At 43.1% G+C, this 25,031-nt stretch overlaps 1 protein-coding gene across 3 annotated transcripts in view; it reads left to right on the top strand.

The window, feature by feature from the left end:
- Nucleotides 1-23,548, top strand: part of LOC147011870 (5'-3' exonuclease PLD3-like) — a 52,041-nt gene extending 28,493 nt beyond the window's left edge. For all 3 annotated transcript variants that reach the window (XM_085857339.1, XM_085857338.1, XM_085857340.1), the window contains 5 exons: nucleotides 997-1,197; nucleotides 2,451-2,590; nucleotides 18,802-18,967; nucleotides 22,618-22,717; nucleotides 22,815-23,548. In XM_085857339.1, the coding sequence (XP_085713465.1) occupies nucleotides 997-1,197; nucleotides 2,451-2,590; nucleotides 18,802-18,967; nucleotides 22,618-22,717; nucleotides 22,815-23,017 (810 nt within the window). In that variant the 3' untranslated portion in view covers nucleotides 23,018-23,548. The remainder of the gene's footprint in view (nucleotides 1-996; nucleotides 1,198-2,450; nucleotides 2,591-18,801; nucleotides 18,968-22,617; nucleotides 22,718-22,814) is intronic.
- Nucleotides 23,549-25,031: the final 1,483 nt, after the last annotated feature.

Raw genomic sequence — 25,031 nt, 5'->3', positions numbered from 1 at the left:
GTTGGTTGTTGGTCGGTCGGTGGAGGTCTCGGTCTGGGTGGAGCAGTCGGTCGGTGGAGGTCTCGGTCTGGGTGAAGCAGTCAGTCGGTGGAGTTGCTTGAGAGGGTCCATCGAGGGTCGCCCAACCAAGTCACCACGAGGGTGGAGGTAACCTGCGGCGGCCTCTGGGAGTCCCTTCGGTCAACCAGGCTCCTTGGACATAAAGGCCTACGGGTCCAGTCTGACTCCCTTGCCTTTGAGGGGGTCTTTCTTTGCTTTTATTTGTGTGAATGTTGTGGCGCAATGTCCCGCAAGTAGAAATGTGTGAGTGTTTGTAAATAATAACCATAGACGGTTGTAGTGCTTTTACCTTGCTCGTGTCTTGTCCCCTTCCCCCATTCATTCCATCCCTGTTTACGTGTGCATTATAAATAAATGTCCTTGTGTGAATGTTAACCCGTTCGTCGTGTCCCTTTTCCCCAATTGAACTGCTATCTTGCTTTCGGAATAATAGCGGGCTTTTTAATAGCCGATAAAAGAATTGGGTCAAGCGAGGTCTCGCGATAATACCCCGCTCGGTTATCCCAGAACGGAACGAACCGCTTAAGCGGTTCGTGTCCAAGCAGACCTCGCCGAGGTACGGTCTCTCGGTAGTCTGCCCGCGCGAATACTTAGGTATATCGATAATTCTGCGATTGACCCTGTCGCGCGCGGGTAGAATATTGACTAGGCCATGGTGTGCGTTTGGAGCACACCCGTGACTGGTTTCCGGCGTTGTTCCGGAAGGTCGCGACTGAATTGTCCGTCCGGTGGGCGGGCGGTAAATTCGTAACAATATATTCAACTGAAACTTGGTACATGGCTTTATTATGATAAGTTACAGAATTATTTCGAGTTTCAGGGCGTTTCGTCAATTTTTCACAGAGTTATGCCCTTTTAAGAGTTAGAAACTATCACATCGGTGGAGGACATGTCATGTAAAGCAATTCTCACTCTTGTTATCTTTGTGGTTCAAAGGTCAAGGAGCTTGGCATCATAATATACAACTGCAGCTGCCTGGCCAGGGACCTTCAGAAGGTGTTTGATTCCTACTGGGAGATCGGGAAGGGAAATAGCTCTATTCCACGTCCGTGGCCTCCCCGATTCAACACCAACATCAACAGATCCCATCCTCTTCGCCTGAACATGAACGGGATTCCCACAGAACTGTACATCGCTGTAAGTCCACTTTTTACCCCAGTGGATTTGACAAAGCTTGTTTGTAAATCTATTTGAAAGCTCATGAATGGAATAGTTCCAGATGTAATGCATGCTTTCACAAGGGAATGATAAATAGTATTTTTATTATAATATGATAATATTATAATATGATAATTTTTATTATAATAAATAGTATGATAAAATGCTATGTATTTATTACCTCTGCCACCAAAGGTGAACAGAGGTTATGTTTTCACCCCTGTATGTCTGTTTGTTTTTTTTGAATGTGAGCAGGCTATCTCAAAAAGTTGTGGACGGATTCAGACGAAGCTGATTGGACATGTTGGGTGTGTTACAAGGACGAATTGATTTGATTTTGGTGAAAATCTGGATATTGGAATTTTTAAAGTGATTATTCACCATTGCGAGATAGGGCTAAAAACGATGTATAGCACAATATCTCAAAACACTGTGGATGGATTTGGACGAAAATTAGTAGATGAGTTGGTTAAGTGACAAGAACAAGCCGATTTCATTTTGGTTAAGGTCCGAATACAGATCCGGCCTATCAGTGGGATACAAAAACATAAACTAATCAGCCTGGCGGAGGGAGGTACGTGCTCCACCGAGTGCCATTCCAGTTATTTTTAAGTGATTTTAACTATCCACCAACTAATGCTGGCAGACGGGTTGTCCTGTTTAACGTCCAACCGAGGGACGGCACACACATGTTGATGCCTCACCCAGTATGCAAGACACCATGATGACAGTTTATAGCTGGGCTGACATTCCAACTCATGCCGGCGGGCTCAGAGGCGAGCGTGTGTACCTCAAGGCCATCGTCATGAGAGATTCAAATAATGGTGAAAACTTTGGATTCCACAGAGGTAAACAAAAGACTTGGCCCAGTAGAGTATATTCAGTTTGGCTCTCAGGGGCGGGGGGGGGGGCGGAGTTTGGAAACGTGGTATGTTCAGGACAAGGCCATTGGCTGTTGATGAAACTCAAGATGTTACACTTTGTGAAAGTAATTATTGAACATGTTCAGAGGATTAGATGGGTGGACACATTGGAAGAACAGTAATAATATGTGACATAACTCGATTGAATGTTGAGATCTCAACAGTGAATTTATGGCTGGCTTTCGAGTTGAATTGGAACAGTAATTTTCCTTTCTCACAATTTATATTTGTGCCAACATTCTTTATGGAGATCATTTTCAAGTTTTCTTTACGATAGAAGTACGTTTTACTGCTTGTTGCTGTGTACAGAGCTCCCCGACACAACTGAATGGACATGGTCGAACACCAGACTTGAGCTCCATCTTATCAATCATTGGAAATGCCCAGAGCTTCATCAACATTGCCATCATGAAGTATTTTCCATCATCAGAGTTTCGCCACCATCGTCGGTAGGTGCACTGTGTGTGTGTGTGTGTGTGTGTGTGTGTGTGTGTGTGTGTGTGTGTGTGTATGTGTGTGTGTGTGTGTGTGTGTGTGTGTGTGTGTGTGTGTGTGTGTGTGTGTGCGTGCCATTCAGAGGGTGAATGGGCAAGACAAATTTAAGTGCCTTTGAATGGGGTATGGGTAGTAGGTGCCAGACACACCGGTTTGAGTGTGTCAAGAACTGCAGTGCTGCTGGGTTTTTCATGCTCAAAAGCTTCCCGTGTTTATCAACAATGGTCCACCACCCAAAGGATTTCCAGCCAATGGCAGGCCGTTGGTCAAAAACGACTCATTCATGAAGGTGACCACAGGAGGCTGACACTAATTGTGCAGAGCAACAAACGGGCTGCAATTAGTCAACTGACAGTCCAGTACAACATTGGGTGCCGAAAGACCCGTAAAGTAATGCACAACTCGTCGTACCTTGAAACAAATGGGGTATGGAAGCCGACACCGTACAGAGGTCCACTTCTTTCAGCAAAAAACAAAAAGCTGCAGTTGCAGTGGGCTAAGGAGCGAAAACACTAGACACCGGAGGATTGGAAAAACATTGCCTGGTCTGATGAATCCCAGTTTTTGCTGTTTCACGCTGATGGGAGGACCAGGGTATGGAGAAAACCACATGAGTACATGCATCCATCATGCTGTGTGTCAACATTTCAGGCTGGTGGTGGTGGTGTGATGGTGTGGGGTGTGTTTTCATGGCACACATTGGGCCCCTTGGTAAAAGTGGAGCAATATTTGAATGCCACAGGATATCTGAACATCATTGTCAATCAAATGCATCCCTTCATGACAGCAGTGTATCCATCTGCAAATGGATTTCCTCAGCAGGATAATTCCCCATGCCACAAGGCAAGGATTGTCCAGGAATGGTTCCGTGACCATGACATTGAATTCAGCTTACTGCAGTGGCCTACCCAGTCACCAGATCTCAATCCAATTGAGAATCTGTCAGATGAGACAGAACAAGCTACTCGGAGTAGAGATCCACTACCAGCCAACTTGACACAGCTGTGGGAAGTATTGGTGTGAACATGGGCCAACATCCCTGTGGAACGCTTTTGATACCTTGTAGAGTCCATGGCCCGACGAATTGAGGTTGTTCTGAAGGCAAAGAGGGGTGCAACTCACTATTAGGAAGGTGTTCCTAATGTTTTGTACACTGAGTCTATATGCGTGAGGTCAAATATTATTGGGGAATATTTGAATAATAGTTCTATTTGTCCTTTGAATTTGGTATTCCTTCTTCCACACCACCTCCTTATGACAAGCCTCAGGAACACCAACCAATTTCATCAAATGCGATGCAACTTGCAAAGGCTGCGTGTACCTGATAAACATTTACCCTTTACTTCCATTCATGGTGTCAAACCCCTCCGTGTCGGTACCATCCCCCACCTCTGCCCCCCATCATAATTCCCCCTCTCAACTCCCCCCCCCCACTCCTCCTCCTTCAAGCTTCACCCCTGCACCTCCTAGCTTCGCCCCCTCCTCGGCTTTCCCCCGACCCACACCCTCTCCTTGCTACTTTCCACATTCCTATGTCCTATCAGCAGCTCCTCTCTCCCTGTCCCTGGTGTTGTGGACCTCAAACATCCAAGGCCTCCGTTCCAGCCTGACAGATTCCTCAATCCAGGCTGCTGCCAATAAACTTGACATCGTCTGCGAAACTGAGTCCTTCCTCCCACAGGACATCCCTGACTCCTTTGTGTCTCTCCCTGGCTATTGTCTCCTCTAGTTTGATCGACCTGAACTCCGTGCTGGTGGCGAAGTCGCGCTTTACATCAAAAACTCAATTTCTCACTCTCCATGTACTGCTATTACACCCCCCCAAACCCCAGAAGTACCACTGGTTGCGACTTCATCTCCATTCTCATCTCATGTTTGTCTGTGTGTTGTACCATCCTCTCAACCATGATGACTCCATCTTCCTCTCTCTCTGTCTGTCTGTCTGTCTGTCTGTCTGTCTGTCTGTCTGTCTGTCTCTCTCTCTCTCTCTCTCTCTCTCTCTCTCTCTCTCTCTCTCTCTCTCTCTCTCTCTCTCTCTCTCTCTCTCTCTCTCTCTCTCTCTCTCTCTCTCTCTCTCTCTCTCTCTCTCTCTCTCTCTCTCTCTCTCTCTCTCTCTCTCTCTCTCTCTCTCTCTCTCTCTCTCTCTCTCTCTCTCTCTCTCTCTCTCTCTCTCTCTCTCTCTCTCTCTCTCTCTCTCTCTCTCTCTCTCTCTCTCTCTCTCTCTCTCTCTCTCTCTCTCTCTCTCTCTCTCTCTCTCTCTCTCTCTCTCTCTCTCTCTCTCATGACAAGGACTAACTTTTCATCACTCATCCCAACTCTCTCTTCCTCATATGTGGTGACTTCAAGTGTCACCATGTTACTTAGCTGGGTGTTGGTACCTCTCTCACCAGCCATGGCACTTCTGCAAAGGACTTCTGTGACTCCATGGGTCTGATTCAATATGTGACCTTTCCCACCCAGATTTCTCCCAATGGAAAAATCTTCCCTTCTGGAATTGGTGATGACCAACTTCCCTGGGAATGTATCTTGCTCGTCTTCTGCCCCAATTGGCTCTTCTGATCATGTGCTAGCGAAGTCAATATCTCTTTGGCCGTTCTCAGAGAACAGCCTCTATACCGGCGAGTCTGACAGTTCATTCAAGCAAACTGACAGGGACTGCAAGAAGCCATCACACTTTAGTACTGGTCTCCTATATCCACCATCACTAATATTAATTCAGCATGGGAATTGTTCCACGGAAACTTGCTTTTTCTTATGCACAGATTAATCCCATCTAGTCTTCAGTTATCTTACCCATCCTTACGCTCCTTGTACTCTGAATCATGTGGTGAGGCATTTGATTTTAAACAACTTGCATTCTCCTCCTGCAAAGCAAATCCAACCAAAGACAACCTCAGATCATTCCACAAAGCCCACAAGTGTGTCTACTCTCAGGAGAGTCAGAAAACAACATCTATCCAATCTCAAGACTGAACTGTCAAACTTGTCTCTCTCATCTAAAACCTGGTGGCATCATGTCAAGTCCGTCTCTGATGTATGCTCCCCTTTCATCCTTTTCCTCACTTCAAATGGCATCACAGCTGACTCCACTCGTGATTAGGCTGAATGTCTCAATTCAGTGTTTGCTTCAAAATCTTGTCTCCCTAACCTTCCCTCTCTGCAACTATCCTTCCCAGTCATACCCAATTGCTCCTGAATTATGTGTCTTTGACACCTGAAATGGTGAAAAAGTTTCTGGGAACCCTCAACTCTGACTCTGCAACTGGAATGGAGGGGCATTAACTCACAAGTCCTAAAAACCTGCTTTTCTGCTCTTTCACTTCCTCTTTCTGCTCTTTTCACCCTGTCATATACCATCGGTCATCTTACATCTGGGTCATTCCGTGCCAACTCACCTAAATTTCAAAAACCTCCCCAGGTCACCTCCTCAGATTTTGCTGGAAAAATTCTTAAATGTAGATCTATGTGGCTCTATCCACCATGCAAATGATTAGCTTTCAATTCCTCATAGTTGAAAAAATATCTATCTCAAGAGACCTTTGAAATTTGGCCCTAAAAATGCCAAAAGTGAAAAACGCATTTTTTTTTCCAACTTCAGGGGCTTATAATTTTATAATGGACTCCTCTAGAAAGTTAATATTGCAAATATTTACTAATTGGCATCCAAATTTTTCAATTATGGCATCAGATAGCTTCTGGGATGCATATTTCTCACTCTATGGGAAGCTAAAAATGGCTTTTGGGCCAGAATGAGCTAAAATAAGGTAAAACTATCGGAGCCCTCCTGAAAATATGGAACTTAGAATTTTTTCCTCATAACACAGTGATTATAGGGTCATTATCTATCCATAGATACATTTTTGTTGGCATAATACAGTTGTGATGAATTATAAAAGTTTTAGCATAAGCCCTTGCCTCCGAGGGCTCTAAAATGGACCAATTTTGTCCCCTGGTTTGACCATGTGGCTCGGGGTTTAGGATCTTAATTTTTTTCGAAAGATTGCCTCATATAAGATGTGTCTACTGACCGAATAATTTTATCTAACGCCCATGGCTTCATATTAAAATAAATTTTTATTTACATGCACGTTTTTTATAATTATTCACTTTTTTCATATTCATGAGCTTATAAATCTGAAACTGAACACTCCAGCAAAGTGATACTGCAGATACTTATAAACTGGCATATGAAATTTAAGGATCTGTTATCAGAATGCCTGATAAATGCATATGTTTCTATCTGTAGGAAGTTGAAAATGCCACTTTGACCAAAATGGTGAATATGCAGGGGGCATTAACTGGGGTTATGTAACAACTTCGATTATTCTTCTCATAAATTAATAATTATAAGTACATTTTTTATTCAAAAATAAATTATTGTCATGATAATCCAAACATATGCTTGGGTTTTAATTTAAAAAACATGTCCTACAGTTCTCTATTTGAAGTCATTAATTATTTATGACATACACCACTAGATGGAGTAATGGTCTGTCACAACACTAGGGGCAGCACAGTCAACCTGTCTGTCTGTTTGTCTGTTTGGAGAACAAAGGAGAGGAGGAAACAAAGGAAATGGATGCAGAAAAACCTGGGCCCAGTGGCACAAGTTTGACAAGTAGATGCACTGTTGGAACCAAATTAGACCAGGAGTGTCACAAGACCTATTATACAAGGAGTTAAACAAGTTGCTGCTTTGAAGAAGTCACAAGAATTGATTTCATGGAGATCAGGAATAACTTAAAAATTACTAATATTCATTGTCTCTGTATATCTGTAAATAAAAAAGCTGCTACTCAACTAATCAAATTTGTTCCAATTTATAATTTGCAATCACTTACGAAAGTAATCATTAGCATGTATTTATGAATAAATAACATCCTTATCACTAATGTCTAATAAGAAGCATAATTTAGCCTCATGCGCACCCCTGCAAGTTCACCTTGTTTTGTACCAAGTGGGCCAAATTGCCATATTTGGCTTCCTAAAACTAGGAGTATGTGCTTTCTAGAGACATTCTGATGCCACAATCTAAAATTTTGTATACCAGCTTATAAAATTCTGCAGTAACTCTTTCCTGGATAGTTCCATTTAAGACTTATAAACTTCTCAATATGAAAAAAAGTGAATAATTATAAAAAACGTGCATGTAAATAAAAATTTATTTTACTATGAAGCCTTGGGCGTGAGATAAAATCATTCGGTTAGTAGACACATCTTATATGAGGCAATCGTTAGAAAAAAAATTAAGATCCTAAACCCCTAGCCAAATGGTCAAACCAGGGGACAAAATTGGTCCATTTTAGAGCCCTCGGAGGCAAGGGCTTATGGTAAAACTTTTATAATTCATCACCTAACTGTATTATCCCAACAAAAATGAATCTATGGATAAATAATGACCCTATAATCACTGTGTTATGAGGAAAAAAATTCTAAGTTGTTCCATATTTTCAGGGGGGCTCCTATAGTTTCACCTTATTTTAGCTCGTTTTGGCCAAAAAGCCATTTTTGTCCCTATAGAGTGAAAAATTGTTCCTATAGAGTGTTCCTATATAGTGTTCCTATAGAGTGAAAAATATGTATCCCAGAAAGAAGCTATCTGATGCCATAATTGAAAATTTTGGATGCCAATAAGTAAATATTTGCAATATTAGCTTTCTAGAGGAGTCCATTTTAAAATTATAAGCCACTGAAGTTGGGAAAAATGCGTTTTTCCCATTTGGCATTTTTAGGGCCAAATTTCAAAGGTCTCTAGAGATAGATATTTTTTAAACTATGAGGAATTGAAAGCTAATCTTTTGCATGGTGGGTAGAGCCATATAGATCTACATTTAATAATTTTTCCAGCAAAATCTGAGGAGGTGACCTGGGGACCCTTAGGTGAGTTGGCACGGAATGACCCTTCTGATTGGAAATCAGGCAACATCACATCATTACATCACACCATAAAAAGATGCAAAAATGGATCAGTCCATCTCGTGAGGCGTCGAGAGGTCAATGCCAGCCTCATCGTGGCTGTGGCCTCGCGTAAGCGGTGCTGGTGCTGGAGTTATTGTATGTGAACCAATGGGGGCACCATAAGTCCCGGTCCCTCTGCCTAGCGACCCGTTTGATCCACATCCGGGCTCTGCCCCCGGCCAGCGACTATGTAAGGGAAGCGTTCCAGACAATGAGAGAGATCATTCTTGTATTGGCTTGGTCGGCGGTGCATGGCAAGGGGTGGAACGTAGCTGACTTGTCAGAGTGGAGGGAACGGAGTTTGTGGAACGGAGCACTGGGCAAGCAAGTGATCCAGGCACCATATCGAGTGTATTCATTGGAGCCAAGCCGATATAAACATTTTGATGCACATATAATCTCACACATAAGTAAACTTTCTTTTTACATGTTCTGTCCCACCCCACTTTCCGTCTCATCCACTGTGGATGCACAAGAGCTCGGCGAGGGCAAGTCCCACCAAACCGTTCTTTTCAGAGTGACCTCACAGATACGCACCTCTTTCCAGTTTCTGCCTTGCACCTCATCTGTACCTCCTTTGCCCCTCACCCGGACCCTCAAATCCTCAAATACACACCGCATATACAACCATTATTCCTCCTCTTTCACCCCTCCTCAGCGTTTGGGCAGCATGGGTTCATCAACCCCGCTTGGTGATTGAGCAAAGAGATCAAAACCACCTTGTCTTTTTCTTATCTTCTCTCTCTCTGATGTACCCTTCCTTGAAATGACCCTGATGGCTCCTGTTTTTTGGGGATTTTTGAATACACTGTCCAGGCTCGTATGAGAGCTAACACACAGAACGTACAACAAGGGGAGCAGGAGACAAGAGGGGTGGGAGAGGAAAGGAAAAAACAGTGTGGAACAATGAGGAGATCTGTGGAAGGGAGAGGGATGGGGCAGGGTACACAGGGTAAACAAGATGGACACTACAGGGACTTTCAGGTCCTTACACTACAGGGACCTTCAGGTCCTTACACTACAGGGACTCTCAGAAATTACACAACAGGGACTTTCAGGAAGGAAAGCAGGGAATTTGAAGGAGGTGGGTTTGGGGTGGATTAGTGGGGATAGAAAAGATCATGGTTTTGGATGGCGGAAGATAAGAGAGGGTGGTGAACAGCTGTTTTAAAGACCTGGATGGAAGAATGGGATTGAAGAGAGTGTGGGAGATTGAAAGGTGGGAAAAAAGAGGAATGAAAGAGTGAAGGTGAGCAGTGATTCGTGATTTTGGTAGTTTTACCAGAAGGGGGTTGCTTGTGGAACTTGAGCGCCCTGCAGAAATGTGGGGGGGGGGAGGGTGGGAGGGGGACATATCTCAGACAGAGCAGGGGGGCAAGACCGGAGAGGAGACTGTAGAAGACAGAAAGACCACCGACCTGCTTGCGGTGAGAGAGTGATAGACCCAAAGACTCAGCCTCATCGTGGAGATGCGAATGATCCTAAATGCCATGATTTCCGCAGCATTAAGCCGAGAAAGGTGAGAGGCGGGAGCACCAGCCCAGAGGGGAGAGTAGTACTCCATCAGGCTGTGAATGAAAGCTTTGTATGTGGTCAGGAGCTCAGGTGTGCCAAGGAAGTACTTTGCACGGTGGAGGATACCCAGTCGGTGACTTTCTTGGAGGCCAGCTTGGAAATGTGTGTTTTCCAGGAAAAATCATGGCACATAGTGAGACCCAGAAGTTTGAATGAAAGGACTTCTTCAAGAGGAATGTTGAGAAAGTAGATGTGGGGGTTTTCCAGACAGTCCTTTCGGAGCGACATAGTGAGATTTGTCACGATTGAAAAACATGTTCCACATGTTGGACCAGCTTGTGATTTTATCCAGATCTGCAGAGAGTGAAGAGGTTGCTGCTTGCTGATCTGAGGGATGACAGATGGTCCGGCAGAGGGTGGAGTTATCAGAGATAGGAGATAAAGAGCATTTTCCAGAGAGCATCAGAGACCATTGATGAAAACGAGAAAAAGAACAGGGCACTAGCCCACCACCAGGGTGGGGAGAGAGGAGGTCAGTGCATGGTGAGTGAGGAATGGAGTTTTTGATGAAGAGCAACTCTGCTACCAGGATGAGGCTCAGGTCTGTCATACTGGAGGAGGGAGTAACCAGGAAGAGATACTGGAGAGTCAGAGATGTCTTGAAGAAGGAAAGTTTCTGTTAAACAGATTATGTCTGGTTTGTTCGTGGCAACCTGTATGGAAAAGATCGCTCAGGTTTGAGCGAAGGCCCGGATGTTTGAGGTGCAAACTGTGAAGAAAGAGGGTGGGGAGGAGGTTTTGTGTGCAGGGGAGGGGAGGGGCATTGTAGGATGAGGAAGGAGGGGAGGAGGTAAGGAGAGTTGTTTAAAGAGTGTGGGGGGTTGCAGAAGAGTTAGGGGAGAGGACAGGATGAGGAGGAGATAAGGCTCAGTGGTGCTGGGTTGAGGTACAGTGGTGGGTAATAACAGAGGGGGCAGAGGGAAGTTGAAGATTGGAGGAGGTGGAGTGATGAGATGGAAGAGAGAGGGTTGTGGAAAGAGGCAGCTTTGTTGATGTGAGGGGGAGCAACTTTGGGAAGGGGGAGTGAGGATGAAGATTGGAGGGAGAAGGGTGAGAGGGGAGAGTTGAGGGAGAAGGGTGTGAAGGTTGCTTGAGAGGGAGGGGAGACGATGAGAGCAAGCATGGTTAAGGTGCAGGAGGGCGATGGGAGAGGTGGGGAGAGGGGAAGGATGAGACTTGGTCGAGGTATGGTGAAGAATGGACCGGGCAGGCGAGGTACAAGATCTGAGGAGTTAGGAGGATGAGATAGATTGAAGTAGGTGGGGTGAATTGGTACTGAAGTTGGAAAAAAGGACGATTGATGGAACACAAAGATACGTTGCAAATTGGGATTAAAATTTTTTTAAATTTAGAGATGCGATTAAAGACATTATGTGAGGGATGCAGGGGTGCAAATTAACGGCCGCCCGGTCGCCAATGGCCCCTCACTTTTGTGCTGGGCGGGTACACAAAACTGCCTTACCCATCCGGCTGGCGAATCACCGGTGATTCCTGTTATTTTGTACAATTTGTACGAGCTTCTCTACTAGTTTTCTCAACTGGAACTACTGTTTTTGTGCGCAAAAAATCTGTAGAAATCACCAGTAATTCTGCGGCGGCCATTTTGTCTGTTTTCATCTCGTTCCAAATCCCGCGAGATTGCGCGAGATTTGACGGTTTGGCGCAGTCGGACGCATTTTCTCATGCCCAGGTTGCAGTGTTGGGCACAAAAGCGATAATCCGATAACAGATAATTATCGAAGTTAACTTTTTTATCGGACTATTATTGGAAGTTAACTTCCATTTATCGTTATCGGACCAGTTAACTTCCGATAACTCGATTTTTTACTCCGATAATGTCCGTTAATTTTTTGTCCGATAACATTTTTATCGTTTCCGGGTCGCATTTCGCCGAACTAATTTTCAAGGAGGAGAAAAATGTACATGATTATAGATTACTTGTTTTACAAGATAATGCTGAATCAGGCCGCCGCGTGAAGAAAAATGGGAGAAGAGGAGGAGGAGGAGGAGGAAGAAGAAGAAGAAGAGGAGGAGGAGGAAGGAGAGGAGGAGGAAGAAGAGGGGGAGGAGGAGGAGGAAGAGGAGGAGGAGCAAGAGGAGGAGGAGGAGGAGGAGGAAGAAGAAGAGGAGGAGAAAGAAGAAGAAGAGGAGGAGGAAGAAGAAGGAGGAGAAAGAAGAAGAAGAAACCTTACAATGAAGACTTCCTCAGCCATGCGGCTGCTCAGCTCTGCAGGTACTGGTTCGGTCAAGGTTGGGAAACGTACAGATCGGTTAATTCAAACACAAGGACGGTCTAACCTTTGGCAGAGCGACGGACAGTCGGACATGAGTGTCGAGGCGTGGAGATACCGTCGCGCCATGTTTGTGACTGTTCTCGGTGTGTTTGTGAGGTCGGGCCTCTCATGTTTGAATTAACGTTGCCTTCCTGTTTGTGTGCGCAGCGTCCGCGGACCTATTCCCGTTGCTCTTTCCGTAAGAAATGGACATTAATTTGTTTGTTGGATTCACATTGTGTCCTTGACCCGTCCCGTTAACCTCCCAGTGCATGTTGGACTCCGTCCGGTTAACCGTGCTGTGTGTGTGTGTGTGTGTGTGTGTGTGTGTGTGTGTGTGTGTGTGTGTGTGTGTGTGTGTGTGTGTGTGTGTGTGTGTGTGTGTGTGTGTGTGTGTGTGTGTGTGTGTGTGTGACGACTCGTAAACTCTAAAAAGACGCGAAATGCTTATTTTATTCTTGGGTTTAGCATAAATAAGCCTTTTCTATGGGTTTTGAAGGTTTTTCCTTGTTTTTTTGAATTATTGTTAAAAAGTAGTTATCGTTACCTTCCGATAACTTTGTATTATAATTACCGGATTATTGTTATCGGACTTAAAAATTGGGGTTATCGGATTATCATTATCGAAGTTAACTTTTTGGTTATCGGTGCCCAACACTATGCCCAGGTTGGTTAAATGAGTGAATTTGGGTGAATGAGTGAGTTTCATGGGTGAGGTGAGTTTGATGAGGCTTTTGGGTTAATGATTGAGTTAGATGGGTGAGGTTGGGTGAATGAGTGAGTTTGAGGCTTTTGGGTTAATGAGTGAGTTAGATGAAGGAGTGAGTTTGATGGGTGAGGTTAGGTGGATGAGTGAGTTTATATTTGATGTTGGGTGGACGAGTAGTACCCCCACCATTGTCCATCACCCAACCCCCCCCCCCTCTACCCCATCGTCCATCACCCACAACCTTCCCCCCCCATCGTCCATCAGCCACAACCACCCCATCACCCACAAAAATCCCCCCCAGCACTACTCACAACCCCCTGCCCCCATCATCCACACAAAAATGGTCCCCCATCACCCACAACCACCTCCTCCCTGCATCATCCCCCCACCCCCACCCCACTCATCAAACTTACTCATCCATCCATCCAACTCGCTCATCCACCCAACCTCCTCCATCAAACTCACTCATTCTGCAAACTTCACTCATCAAACTCACTCATCCAACCAACCTCACTCATCAAACTCACTCATGGGAGTATATTAAAAGTGTTTGATATCAAATTTGTGACTTTTTTCTTTATTTTATTGGGCCGGTAGAAATTCTGCTGGGCCGGTAACTTTTTCTAGTCACCGGCCCTGCTGGCCGGTGGATAAAAATGTTAATTTGCACCCCTGGGATGCAATGAAGGAGAATTAAGAGAATGGAGAAAAGAAACGTTGTAACAGTTTGACAGAAGAAGAAGAAGAAGAAGAAGAAGAAGAAGAAGAGAGTGAATTATGACACAATACCGAGAACCACATGTGTGGAGGATCATTTTAAGAGGCCGTGTTTTTTATTTTTCGATAAAGATTACGGAAGATTAGGAAAAGGAAAAGTTGAAGAAAAAATCGTGTCAGTGTTTGGTGAATTTGGATCAGCAAACACAGAAGGAAGCTGGTAGTTTGACGAAAGTTACAGGAAGAAGAAGAGTAGGTAGAGAAACGTGGTTACAGGTTACAGGAGGTGTAACACGAGAGGTTAAAAGAAGAATTTTTTTTAAAGATTAGGTTAAAGAAAGGTTGGAGACAAAAATCGTGAATGGTGAATGTGGGTCGGCAAAAGTCGAAGATGGTAGATCGGCAGAAGGAGGAAGAAGTCAGTGCAGGAGTGCAGTCAGTGCAGGAAGTCACGTGGTTAGTGGGGAAAAAATGTGAGGGAAAACGTTTTTTAAAATATATTTTAAGACATGAAACGGAGGGTAGAGTTGTGAGGGATAGGAGGGTGGAGGAAAAAGTGGGAAAAATAATAACTCGTGGCAATAAGGAGAAAATATAATAAACATGATTGTGCACACAAATGGGAAGAAGGTTGGTCTCAAGGAAACCTGCGACTCGACATGAAAATGCGACAAAAACTCCACAATTAGCACAATTTTAACACAAGACTGAACTAGAAACACACAGGAAACACAGAGATAACAAAATGACAGTAAAAACAACCGGAAAACATCTTTCAGAAAGTCAACAGAGACCCTGAAGAGGAACCGCCACCGTCGCTCAAGAACCGGAACCGAAAAGTTTGTTGGCATAAGTAAGATTGTTGAAGTATTAGTATCAGGTTAGCTCTGCACTGTCTCTTTTGCTTTACTGTATAACCAGGGCCTGACCGCGGATTTTAGTTTGTGGTGGGGGGCAGGGGGGGGGCGCAAAGATTTAGATCACATTAAAAAATGTAATTTTTCCAAACAGAGCGAGGTTAGTTTATTGTTAATCATTTCAGAATCTTTGCGATGCATGTATAGATTTTGATTAAGAATAAATAAACGTTCATAGAATGAGATAAGAACTCAGGATCTCTTATGTACCAAGCTTAAGCCGCTGTCACACCTTGACGATTTAGCCAGCATATGCCGAAGTATGAAAAATTTGTCTGAAACGCTGGCACACGTCGAATACGATATGGGTTAGTTTTGTATACGTTAAGAGCACGCTGGCATGCGTCGTAGTACGCTGGCATGCGTCGTAGTACGCTGGCATACGTCGTAGTATGCCGAGCTCGTCGGCAAATTTTAACATGGTCAAAATTTTTCGACGTATGCCAGCGTATGACTCGCACGTTCCGCATACGCTGGCCATAAGTTGTAGGCACATTACGCGATCGTTGACACACGTCGACACACGTTACTTGTAAGTTAATCATAAGTCGAAACACGTCAAGGTAATGGTTAGCGTCAGTGTTCCAGACTCCATGGTTTTTGGGGTTTTTTTCTTCAGTATGACGGTGATATTGACACTTCGATTTCAAGTGCGGTTATAATATAATATAATTAATAGGCTGCCGCTCAACGATTTAAATCATAACCGCACCAGAAATCGAAGTGTCAACATCACTGTCATGCCGAAGAAAAAAAAAACAAAAAACCATGGAGTCTGGAACACTGACGGGTTCCTCCTGTGTGAAGCCCATTTTTTTATACCAATTCCCCTAAACGCTGCCAATACACCATTGTACGGTAGCTGTAAGTTAGTAACACGTTCAGTAAGTTCTATGGTCGTCTGGAAGACGTCAAATACATCTACATACGTCAATATGCGTTGGAGATACGTTACACATAGGTTCAAAGCACGTTACTCATAGGTTAGAAATAAGTTCCGGGTACGCTAAACATTACCTCGACGCGTTTTGACTTATGAGTAACTTTCAAGTTACGTGTGTCGACGTGTGTCAACGATCGCGTAATGTGCCCACAACTTATGGCCAGCGTATGCGGAACGTGTGTCATACGCTGGCATACGTCGAAAAATTTTCAGCATGCTGAAAATTTGTCGACGTACTCGGCGTACTACGACGTATGCCAGCGTGCTTCAGTGCGCTCTTAACGTATACAAAACTTTCCCATAACGTATTCGACGTGTGCCAGCGTATTCGGCAAATTTTTCATACGTCGGCTTACGCTGGCTAAAACATCAAGGTGTGACAGCGGCTTGACACTTCGATGTCTAGTGCGGTTAGGATTTGAATCGTCGAGCCGCAGCCTTTTAATAGGCTACGCCACGTGATCGTCGGCGATATGTTGCCGCGCTATGCATACGTTAGACTATCGTTGGGCAAAGGTTGTGAACGCCGACGACACGCTCAGCATTCATTGGTATAAGTTATCTATATGTTATCGAAACGTTCTGTGTACGTTACTAATACGTTATGCATACGTCCAACACGTTATTATATGCCCAAAACTGGAAAAAAAACATCAATAGTTCAGCGTACGCCAGCGTTTTACATACATTTTGATACGTTGCCATATGCGTTTTAAAACGTCAAGGTGTGACAGCGGCTTTATATACTACGCAATGGGAAAATTACATTAAAACGCACAGTGTGCTCTCTTTCTTCAATGGATATATAGTTCACAATCACGATGCATGAAAACACCAAACAAACAAAAGATATTATTAACAACAACACGACTCTCCATACTTGTAATTGTCATTACTAAATTCCAACACACTGGCAAGGCTATTCCAGTTAGTGGAGTTCCAAAATCAAATTGAAACAGTTTAACTCTTTTAATCGTTTTCTACATGCACTTTAATTTGTCTTTATGGTCCTGTAATTCTGTCTTTTTTGGAAAATAAAAAACTGTGAATACTGCTTTGAATATTCGCCCTTTTTGAAGAGCTACATCCTTCTCTTTCAGTCGTCGAAGTCGTTGTTCAATCTGGAAATTAAAATGACAATAACAGGGCCAATACTGAAAATACCTTATTGATATCCATCTTTTTCAACAATGTTTAGCAACTAACAGATCCTGATTGTTAGCATAATGTATTAGTAAGCTTCAAAAAGGTAAACATAATTAACCACTGAAAACATTTTCTTCAATGCAATTGTTGCAGATTTTACGTTTAAAATCTTTGGAACGCTTTGCAATAATAGGAAGGCTTACCTTACCTACCTTATTATATATTTAATCTTTACAGCGGAAATTGTGAGAAATGTTTGCTGCACGAGACAGTTTCCTTTCCCTCGTTCCGAGACCGCATCTTCAGTTATATACACCTCATTACATGTGAAACAAGAAGGGCACTCGGTAGAGAGCATATCTCCGCCAGGCTGATTACTTTACGTTTTGTATCCAACTGATTGGCCGGATCTGGATTTGGATCTGAACTAAAATTTCATCGGCTTGTTCTCGTCACCGAGCCAACTCACCCACCAAGTTTCGTCCGAATCAGTCCATAGCTTTTTGAAACATCTTGCTATATATCGTTTCAGCCCTGTCACTCAAGAGTGAAGAATCACTTTAAAATTCTAGGATCCGCATTCGGATCTTCACCAAAGTCCAATCAATTCTTCCTTGTTACGTACGCGACTAAGCCATCAAGTTTTGTCTGAATCCGTCCACAACTTTTTGAGATATCCTGCAATATGTTGTTTTTGCCCAATCACTCAATGGTGAAGAATCATTTTCAAAATTCTCGGATTCGGATCTTCACCAAAGTCGAATCAATTCTTCCTTGTTACATATGTAACCTGCCCACCATGTTTCGTCCAAATCAGGCAACAACTTTTTGAGATATCCTGCTGCATGTCATTTTTTTGGCCCTATCTTCCAATGGTGAAAAATCACTTTTAAAATTCTCAGATCCCGATCCGGATTCGGATCTTCACCAAAATCGAATCATTTCGTCCTTGTCAAATACCCAAGGTCTCCACAAAATTTTGTCCAAATCCGTCCACAACTTTTTTTGAGTTATTTTGTTCACAAACAATTACAAGAAAAAGATGTCGTGCAGACCACGGTACTTGCAAAATCCACCCCCCCCCTCTCCAAAGATTGCCATGGATACATCAAATTGTCCATTTCATTAAGATTAAATTTGACAATCTCAATCAAAGCTCAGGTGAATCGGATTAAAAAAAAAATTTTTTAAATGCAATGTCAAGGCTCGTTTTAGAGCCAACACAGAACGTAGAACAAGGGGAGAGAAGAGGGAAGGAAAAAACAGTGGGGAACAGAGACATAAGGAGATCTATGGAAGGGAGAGGGATTGGGCTGGGTACACAAGGTAAACAAGATGGATACTACAGGGGCTTTCAGGAAGGAAAGCAGGAAATTTGAAGGAGGTGGGTTTGGGGTGGATTAACATGGGTAGAAAAGATCATGGTTTTGAATGATTTTGCAAGTGACAAACAAACAGACAGACAGAGGTAAAAACATAACCTCCATCCACCTTCGGTGGTGGAGGTATAAAAGTTCGTTTTTTGACTGGAGGGGAAGGGTTTAGAGAGGCCGTGCGCCAGATGTACCCTGAGGGATTTTGTGAGGGCATCTCCTGAAGGCAAGTTCAGTGGGCAAGGATTACACATGGGGGGTTTACTTCCTTTCCAGTGCTAATGAAGGAAGGAATTTCTAATCTCTCTTATAGTGCCTTAGCCTTTGTAGCTACGTGAAAGGTAATATGAAATGATCCTCGACCCCATTCCTTAGTGGGTGTAGGGAAGTGTTTTGGGCCCCCACGAAAAAAAATAACAGGCAATGCCGGGTACCCCTGCTAGTTTAATAATAAAGCTTGAATGAAATGCCATTTACGCATGAAACATCAATCTGACAGTTTCTCGTCAGGTCAAGAACCAAACTCACTGATATTCCTCGATGCTCGCCATCAGGTTCTGGCCGTTGATCGACGATGCCCTTCGCCATGCGGCCTACGAGCGCCAGGTTCATGTGCAATTACTTGTCGGCTGCTGGAGAAAAACCCATGACATTCTGTTCATCTTCCTGCAGTCGCTGCTCGCTCTCGCCGATAACTCCACAGGCTGCAACATCCAAGTGGTGAAATGTTCTTCTTTCTTCTCTTGTTTATCTCATTTACTCTTTGTTGCTTCTCTCTGATTTGCTTCATTGCTTTTCTTGCAAATCCTGTTTGCTTTTGATTTTCGAGTATTACATTCGATATTCCTTGTATCCCTTATTACCTCTGCCACCGAAGGTGGATGAAGGTTATGTTTTCACCTCTGTCTGTCTGTTAGTCTCGCTGTATGTTTGCCTGTGAGCAGGTTATCTCAAAAATTTATGGACGGATTCGAACGAAATCTGGTGGACAGATTCGGTGTGTGTTGCAAGGATGAATTGATTCGATTTGGGTGAAGATCCGGATCCGGATCCAGATACAAGAGTTTATTTTAATTTTTGAAGTGATTCTTCACCATTTGATGATCGGGCCAAAGACGATATAGAGCACGATATTTCAAAACCTTGTGGATGGATTTAGTAGATGAGTTGCTTCGGTGACACGAATAAGCTGATTCGATTTTTGTTCAGGTCCGGATGCAGATCCAGCCTCTCTTTGGGATACAAACCATAAACTGTCCAGCTTGGCAGAGGTTGACTGTCAATGGGAGTATAGCACTGTAAACTGCCTGGTGAGATTCATGTCGATGCTCGATTGTTCTCATACAAAACTTCCCGTATAGATGAGAATCATATTTACTGGAAGGCATGGGATCATTCTGTGTTACTATATAAACCCGCGAGAAGGAAGTGGAGAGAGACGGAAGACATGTGACAAGATGTGTGTGTCTATCGTCCCCATGCTCGATTTAACTCTGATGAGTGACCAAGGTTTTAATGTCCAGAGTGGTTGTTAACATGTGGAGCTGATTATAATTAGGTTGATTAAAACTCATTAAGATTGTGCATTGGGAAATAATTCCTTTGAGCTCTTCAATCATCCTGGGCGGACCAGCGTACGTGAGAGAACAACGTGACATGAGTCGCTCATTGGACTGCCCCGACGGACACTGCAAGGACGTCAAGTGAGAACGATGTGACAGGACTCGATCGTTCGACAGCCCTGGCCTATGAGGTGAACACATGGGAGTTAAGCCGGCAGGATGGGGACATTGGGCAGAAACAACTCAATGTGGGAATCGGAGTTGGACATTGTATATAATGGTGAACTTCCTCAGTTGACTTTGTATCTGTTTATTTGAAATACAAGTTTCAAAACCGTTACACTGTTGATGTGGTAACTGTAACGTCATTCAGACGTTTTCTGCAATGGTCTTCATTCTGCAATGGACCGAAAATAGCTAAATAGTGATGATATCCCTTATATGATCACGAAGATCGCACTAAAATGTTTGAATTTCTCAAATGATGGTGTGAGTCATCGCTTTCGATGAATCTTTCCTCTACACTGGTGTGTTCACTAAGCATTGTGCATCATGCGATGCCTGTGTAGTCCAAAGCAGGACCTACAGCATCTACTGCAAACATCGCAGGTATAGGCTGTTCCTTACTGAGGTGGGCATTGGCAGATTTTCCTTTCTTGCCTCCACTGTCTCTTGATAGCAAGTCTCTCACATTCAAAGTGGTCCAGGCTTTTGTGGCAAATGTTATGCCAAGCTGACCTGTTTGTGGCTTGACATTCCCAGGTGGTGACTGGAATGGCACACGATTTGAGTGTAGACTTCAGGACATCCTTATAACTCTTCCTTTTTCCACCATGTGACCATTTACCAAATTTTAGTTGGCCGTAGAAAAGCACTTTTGGGATTCTATGGTCTTCCATACGTGTGAAGTGTCCTGACCAGCGAAGCTGAGCTTGCATCAGGAAATGCTAAATTCCTTGGATACGACAGCAGTCTCGGATTGAGGTGTTAGATATTCCAAGGTGATAGACAGGTGATGCCAAGAGTCTTATGAAGGCATCGCTTATGAAATTGATTAAGGCGTTTGATATGATGACGATAGGGTGTCCAAGATTCGCATCCGTAGAGAAGTGTTGATAGGACAACGGCACAATAGATGCTGATCTTGGTGTCCAGACAAATGCCACGTTCATGCCAAAGGTGATGTGTCAATCTTCCAAAGGACACATGCTTTACCAAGTCTTGATGTTACTTCATCATCAATCATTGCATTTTGAGAGAGAACAACTCCGAGGTAGCAGAACTTATCTACACCTTTGAGTGGCGTATCATCGATGGTAATGTATGGGACAGTATATGCACCTTCTAGTCTCAGCTGAAGCATGGCCTCGGTCTTTTTGAGGCTAATCGTAAGGCCATAGCGATGAGCAGATTGCGCAAAGAAGTAGACAATAAACTGTATGTCTTTGAGGTTATTACTGAAGAGTGCGCAGTCATCAGCGAAAAGTAGATCACGGAGCAACATTTCCATGATTCTGGACTTGGCCTTCAGACGCTGCAAATTAAAGACACAACCATCGGTGCGAAACTGGATCATCACTTTCCAGGTGCAATGTTCAAAAGCATCATGAAGCATTGGGGAGCAAGGACACAGCCTTGCTTTGTGCCGTTGGAAACAGGAAATGGCTCAGAAGTGCATGCACTGTCCCTCACACAAACACCCATGCCTTCATAGAAAGATCTGATGTTAACAAACTTAGCGGGACAGCCGACTTTGTACAGTAGCTTCCACAGGCCTTCTCTACTGACCAGATCAAATGCTTTACTAAGGTCGACAAAGACCATGTCTTTGTCACAATGTTGTGTTCTACTCTTTTCCTGGAGTTGACGAGCAGAGAACATCATATCGGTCGTGCCACATCCAGCATGAAAGCCACATTGGCTTTCTAGGGTGACATTGACAATTGTTGATTTCTCAAATACACTGAAAAACAATGGCAAATCATCGCCAATGAATAAAGTAGTGATTAGTCGACTGTAATCTCTTGATAATATTGTTTTGAACATGACAAGTGCTATCTTTTGGACAAGATTCAATAATTTACTTGTGAAGTTTTGGATAATGCAGTATTGTACTTAAATGGGTGAGTACCACTGTATGCATTTTTTATTTAATCATAATCAGTTCAGGGTTGTATAACGGTCTATATTTGTGTGTACTGTTGGACCCCGCTATTCGTGGGGGATACGTTCCTGAAAAATGCCACAAATACCGAATCAGTGGATACCAGGACATTGTTTGAATGGAAAAAGGGGGATAGGTTCCCGGTGATTCATGATTCATGAGGGAAAATAAAATAATCCAATGAAAAATACACGAATATGCATGCAAAAATTTGTAAATACGCACACAAAAGAACTGCGAAAATGCAAAATAAAACGTGAAAACATGAAAAAAAAAATGGGAATATGCAAAGCACAGGGATGTGAATGTCAAAGCAGGTTGCATTTTACAAACAGCGAATACGCGGGGTCCACGAACAGCCATTCCATGAATAGCGGGGTCCGACAGTACTTTAGATTGAATCAAACATTGATAAAATATCCATACATCCGTAATGTTGTGAAGTAGGACTGAGGCTCCTTTTCCAGCTTGGAAAGATAAGTGCAGAGGAGGAAGAATATTTCTAATTTTGTAAGTACGACTTCCTCCAGTCATTGCTGAAATTGTCATATATTCGTTTTGTGAATATGCATAAATTGCTGTGTTAACATCAGTTTGAACACGTTCTTAAAATCTGATTTTTATTTATTTATTATTTTATGTAGAAATTATTCAAGCTGCCTGTTGATGAGATTCAGAAAAGAATCGCAGCATCTAGGATCTACCACCATAAGTTCCTGGTGACGGACAAATCAGCGTACATCGGTGCGTTCCACATAATATAATACACCAAATTCGTGAAAGTTGTCCAAGTCTGTGAGTTTTCTCTATGACTATGATGATAATTAAATATTATTTCCAGGAACGTCAAACTGGTCAGAAGATTACTTTGTTTCCACGGCGGGAGTCGGCCTGGTGGTCAACCAGACAAAGGAGGCAGCCAAGGGGCTGGGCCTCACAGTGCAAGAAAAACTTCGAGCGGTTTTCAAGAGAGATTGGGGTTCGCAGTATGCTCACACGTTGGGCAACAAAAGCAGCATGAGAAACTGGTGTCATGATTTGTAATTGTTTCGTTGTTTGTTTGTTTTCCCATCATGTACAAGAAAACAAAATACAATAACAGTCCATGTGATGTCAACAATTTCCATCACATCTTGTTTTTTTTTACTTTTATACAACTATTAACAGATTACCTTGTTCCAACTATCCATCCATCGGGACCATACTCTGTGCAGAGCATTGGTGCTGCCTAAGCAGTCTCCTTGGCTATTGGGCACAATCCTGGACGGGTCGCCATTCCGACACAAGATACCAGCAAGCTGGCACTCATTTTGCCGACTTCAGAAGGATGACAGGCAAAGTCATCCCAACCTGGTATTAATTCAACAGCCGAGTGAGATTTTAACTGAAGATCCGAGGATCCCAAGCCCACCACCCTAACCATTAATGCAACCCCAGGCATATTAGCTTGTTCTGACCCCGTTTTTTTGTTCCAAATCACTATTCTAATGCAGAAACGCATGTTTTTCATCAAACTAGCTTGTCATAAGCAAAAAAACACATTTTACACAATAAACCTTATTCATGCAAAAATGATCTTGTATGCCAGTGTTTTTTTTTTTGTTTTTTTTTTTTACAGATTAGCTTGTTCCGACACCGTTTTTTGTTCCAAGTCACTATTATAATGCAGAAGCATGTGTTTTACATCAAATAGTGTGTATTTTAGCTCGTAGGAAGCAAAACAACACATTTTACACAAGAAACATTTTTCATACAAAAATGATCTTATTTGCCTCAAACAAGCTTTTTAGCTCGCCTGTTCGAAGAACACAGAGAGCTATAGCGATACCCCCGGTGTGAGCGTGAGCGTGAAAATGTTAAAGTTTTTGGTGCAAGTTATTTCCTTTCTAATGTTTTTATCTACAACACTATTTTTTACTGATTACAATATACAAATACATACATTGCTTTAAAATTATTTGGATTTGACTTCACTGCAATGCTTTATAAAAAATATTACTAGACGAGTCTTTTAAAAATGATAAATGTATAAACAGGCGAGCATTGGGTGGCTTTGACACCAACTCTGGTTTTAAATGCATTAGCTTGTTCTGACCTGCATTTTGTATTCCAAATCACTTATAATGCAGACACGCATGTTTTTCATCAAATAGTTTGTAATTTACCTTGGACTAAACCAAACATCACATTTTACACAAGAAACCTTTTTCATGCAAATACTTGTTTAACTAATATAAGCGTTTTTAACACATTAGCTTGTTCCGACTCATTTTTTGTTTTGTTTTGTTCCAAATCACTATTATAATGGAGAAACGCAAGTTTTTCATGAAACTGCGTGTATTTTAGCTTGTACTCAGGAAAAGAACACATTTTACACATTAAACCTTCTTAAACATCTCTATCATACCCCCTCATAACCACCTCCTTTCTGATGTATAAAGCGCCGTCTTCTTCAGTTGCTCCTTATCGCTGAGTTTATTTAGGCCCAGAATCGATCTAGTAGCCCTGTACTGAACCCTCTCTATGGCAGCTATGTTCTTCATGAGTTGAGCTGACTAAAACTGCACACAATATTATAGATGGAACCTCAATAAATTCCTATACCTTGTTAAAACCACCTCTTTTGATTTATAAATGATACCCCTCCGAATACAACCGAAAACCCTTTTTCCTTTACCAATACTTCTAATTCGCATGCCCAAATAAGGGGCGTAGCACGTAGGTAACTGTTGGTCTTCTGCATTCTGCCAACATTCACATGCGCTAAGGCCAATGTCATTGGCACACTGGCATATCCAAGAGATTATTGGGCGTCCTTGAGCATGACACCAGGTTTGATTAGGTTGTTGACCTTGGCAAAGATTTGTGGCAAATTCCAGGGAGATATGGACCGGTACATGTTCACTTAAGTGGCAGACATGTCCAAACAGGGAATGGCATCACCTTGCAATATCCAGTGTGATTGGGCCAAGTCCAGTGATCTCACAAATTGCCCTGTTTGAGACTCGGTCATACCTCGAACCCTAAGGATGCGGCATTGACATCGCATATGGAAATC

The sequence above is a fragment of the Eptatretus burgeri genome, chromosome 15 (assembly GCF_056783735.1).
Source record: "Eptatretus burgeri isolate ZD-2024b chromosome 15, Ebu_testis_v1, whole genome shotgun sequence".
NCBI lineage: Eukaryota > Metazoa > Chordata > Myxini > Myxiniformes > Myxinidae > Eptatretus > Eptatretus burgeri.
Note: the sequence above shows the minus strand (reverse complement) of the source record. Positions and strands in the feature narration are given on the sequence as shown.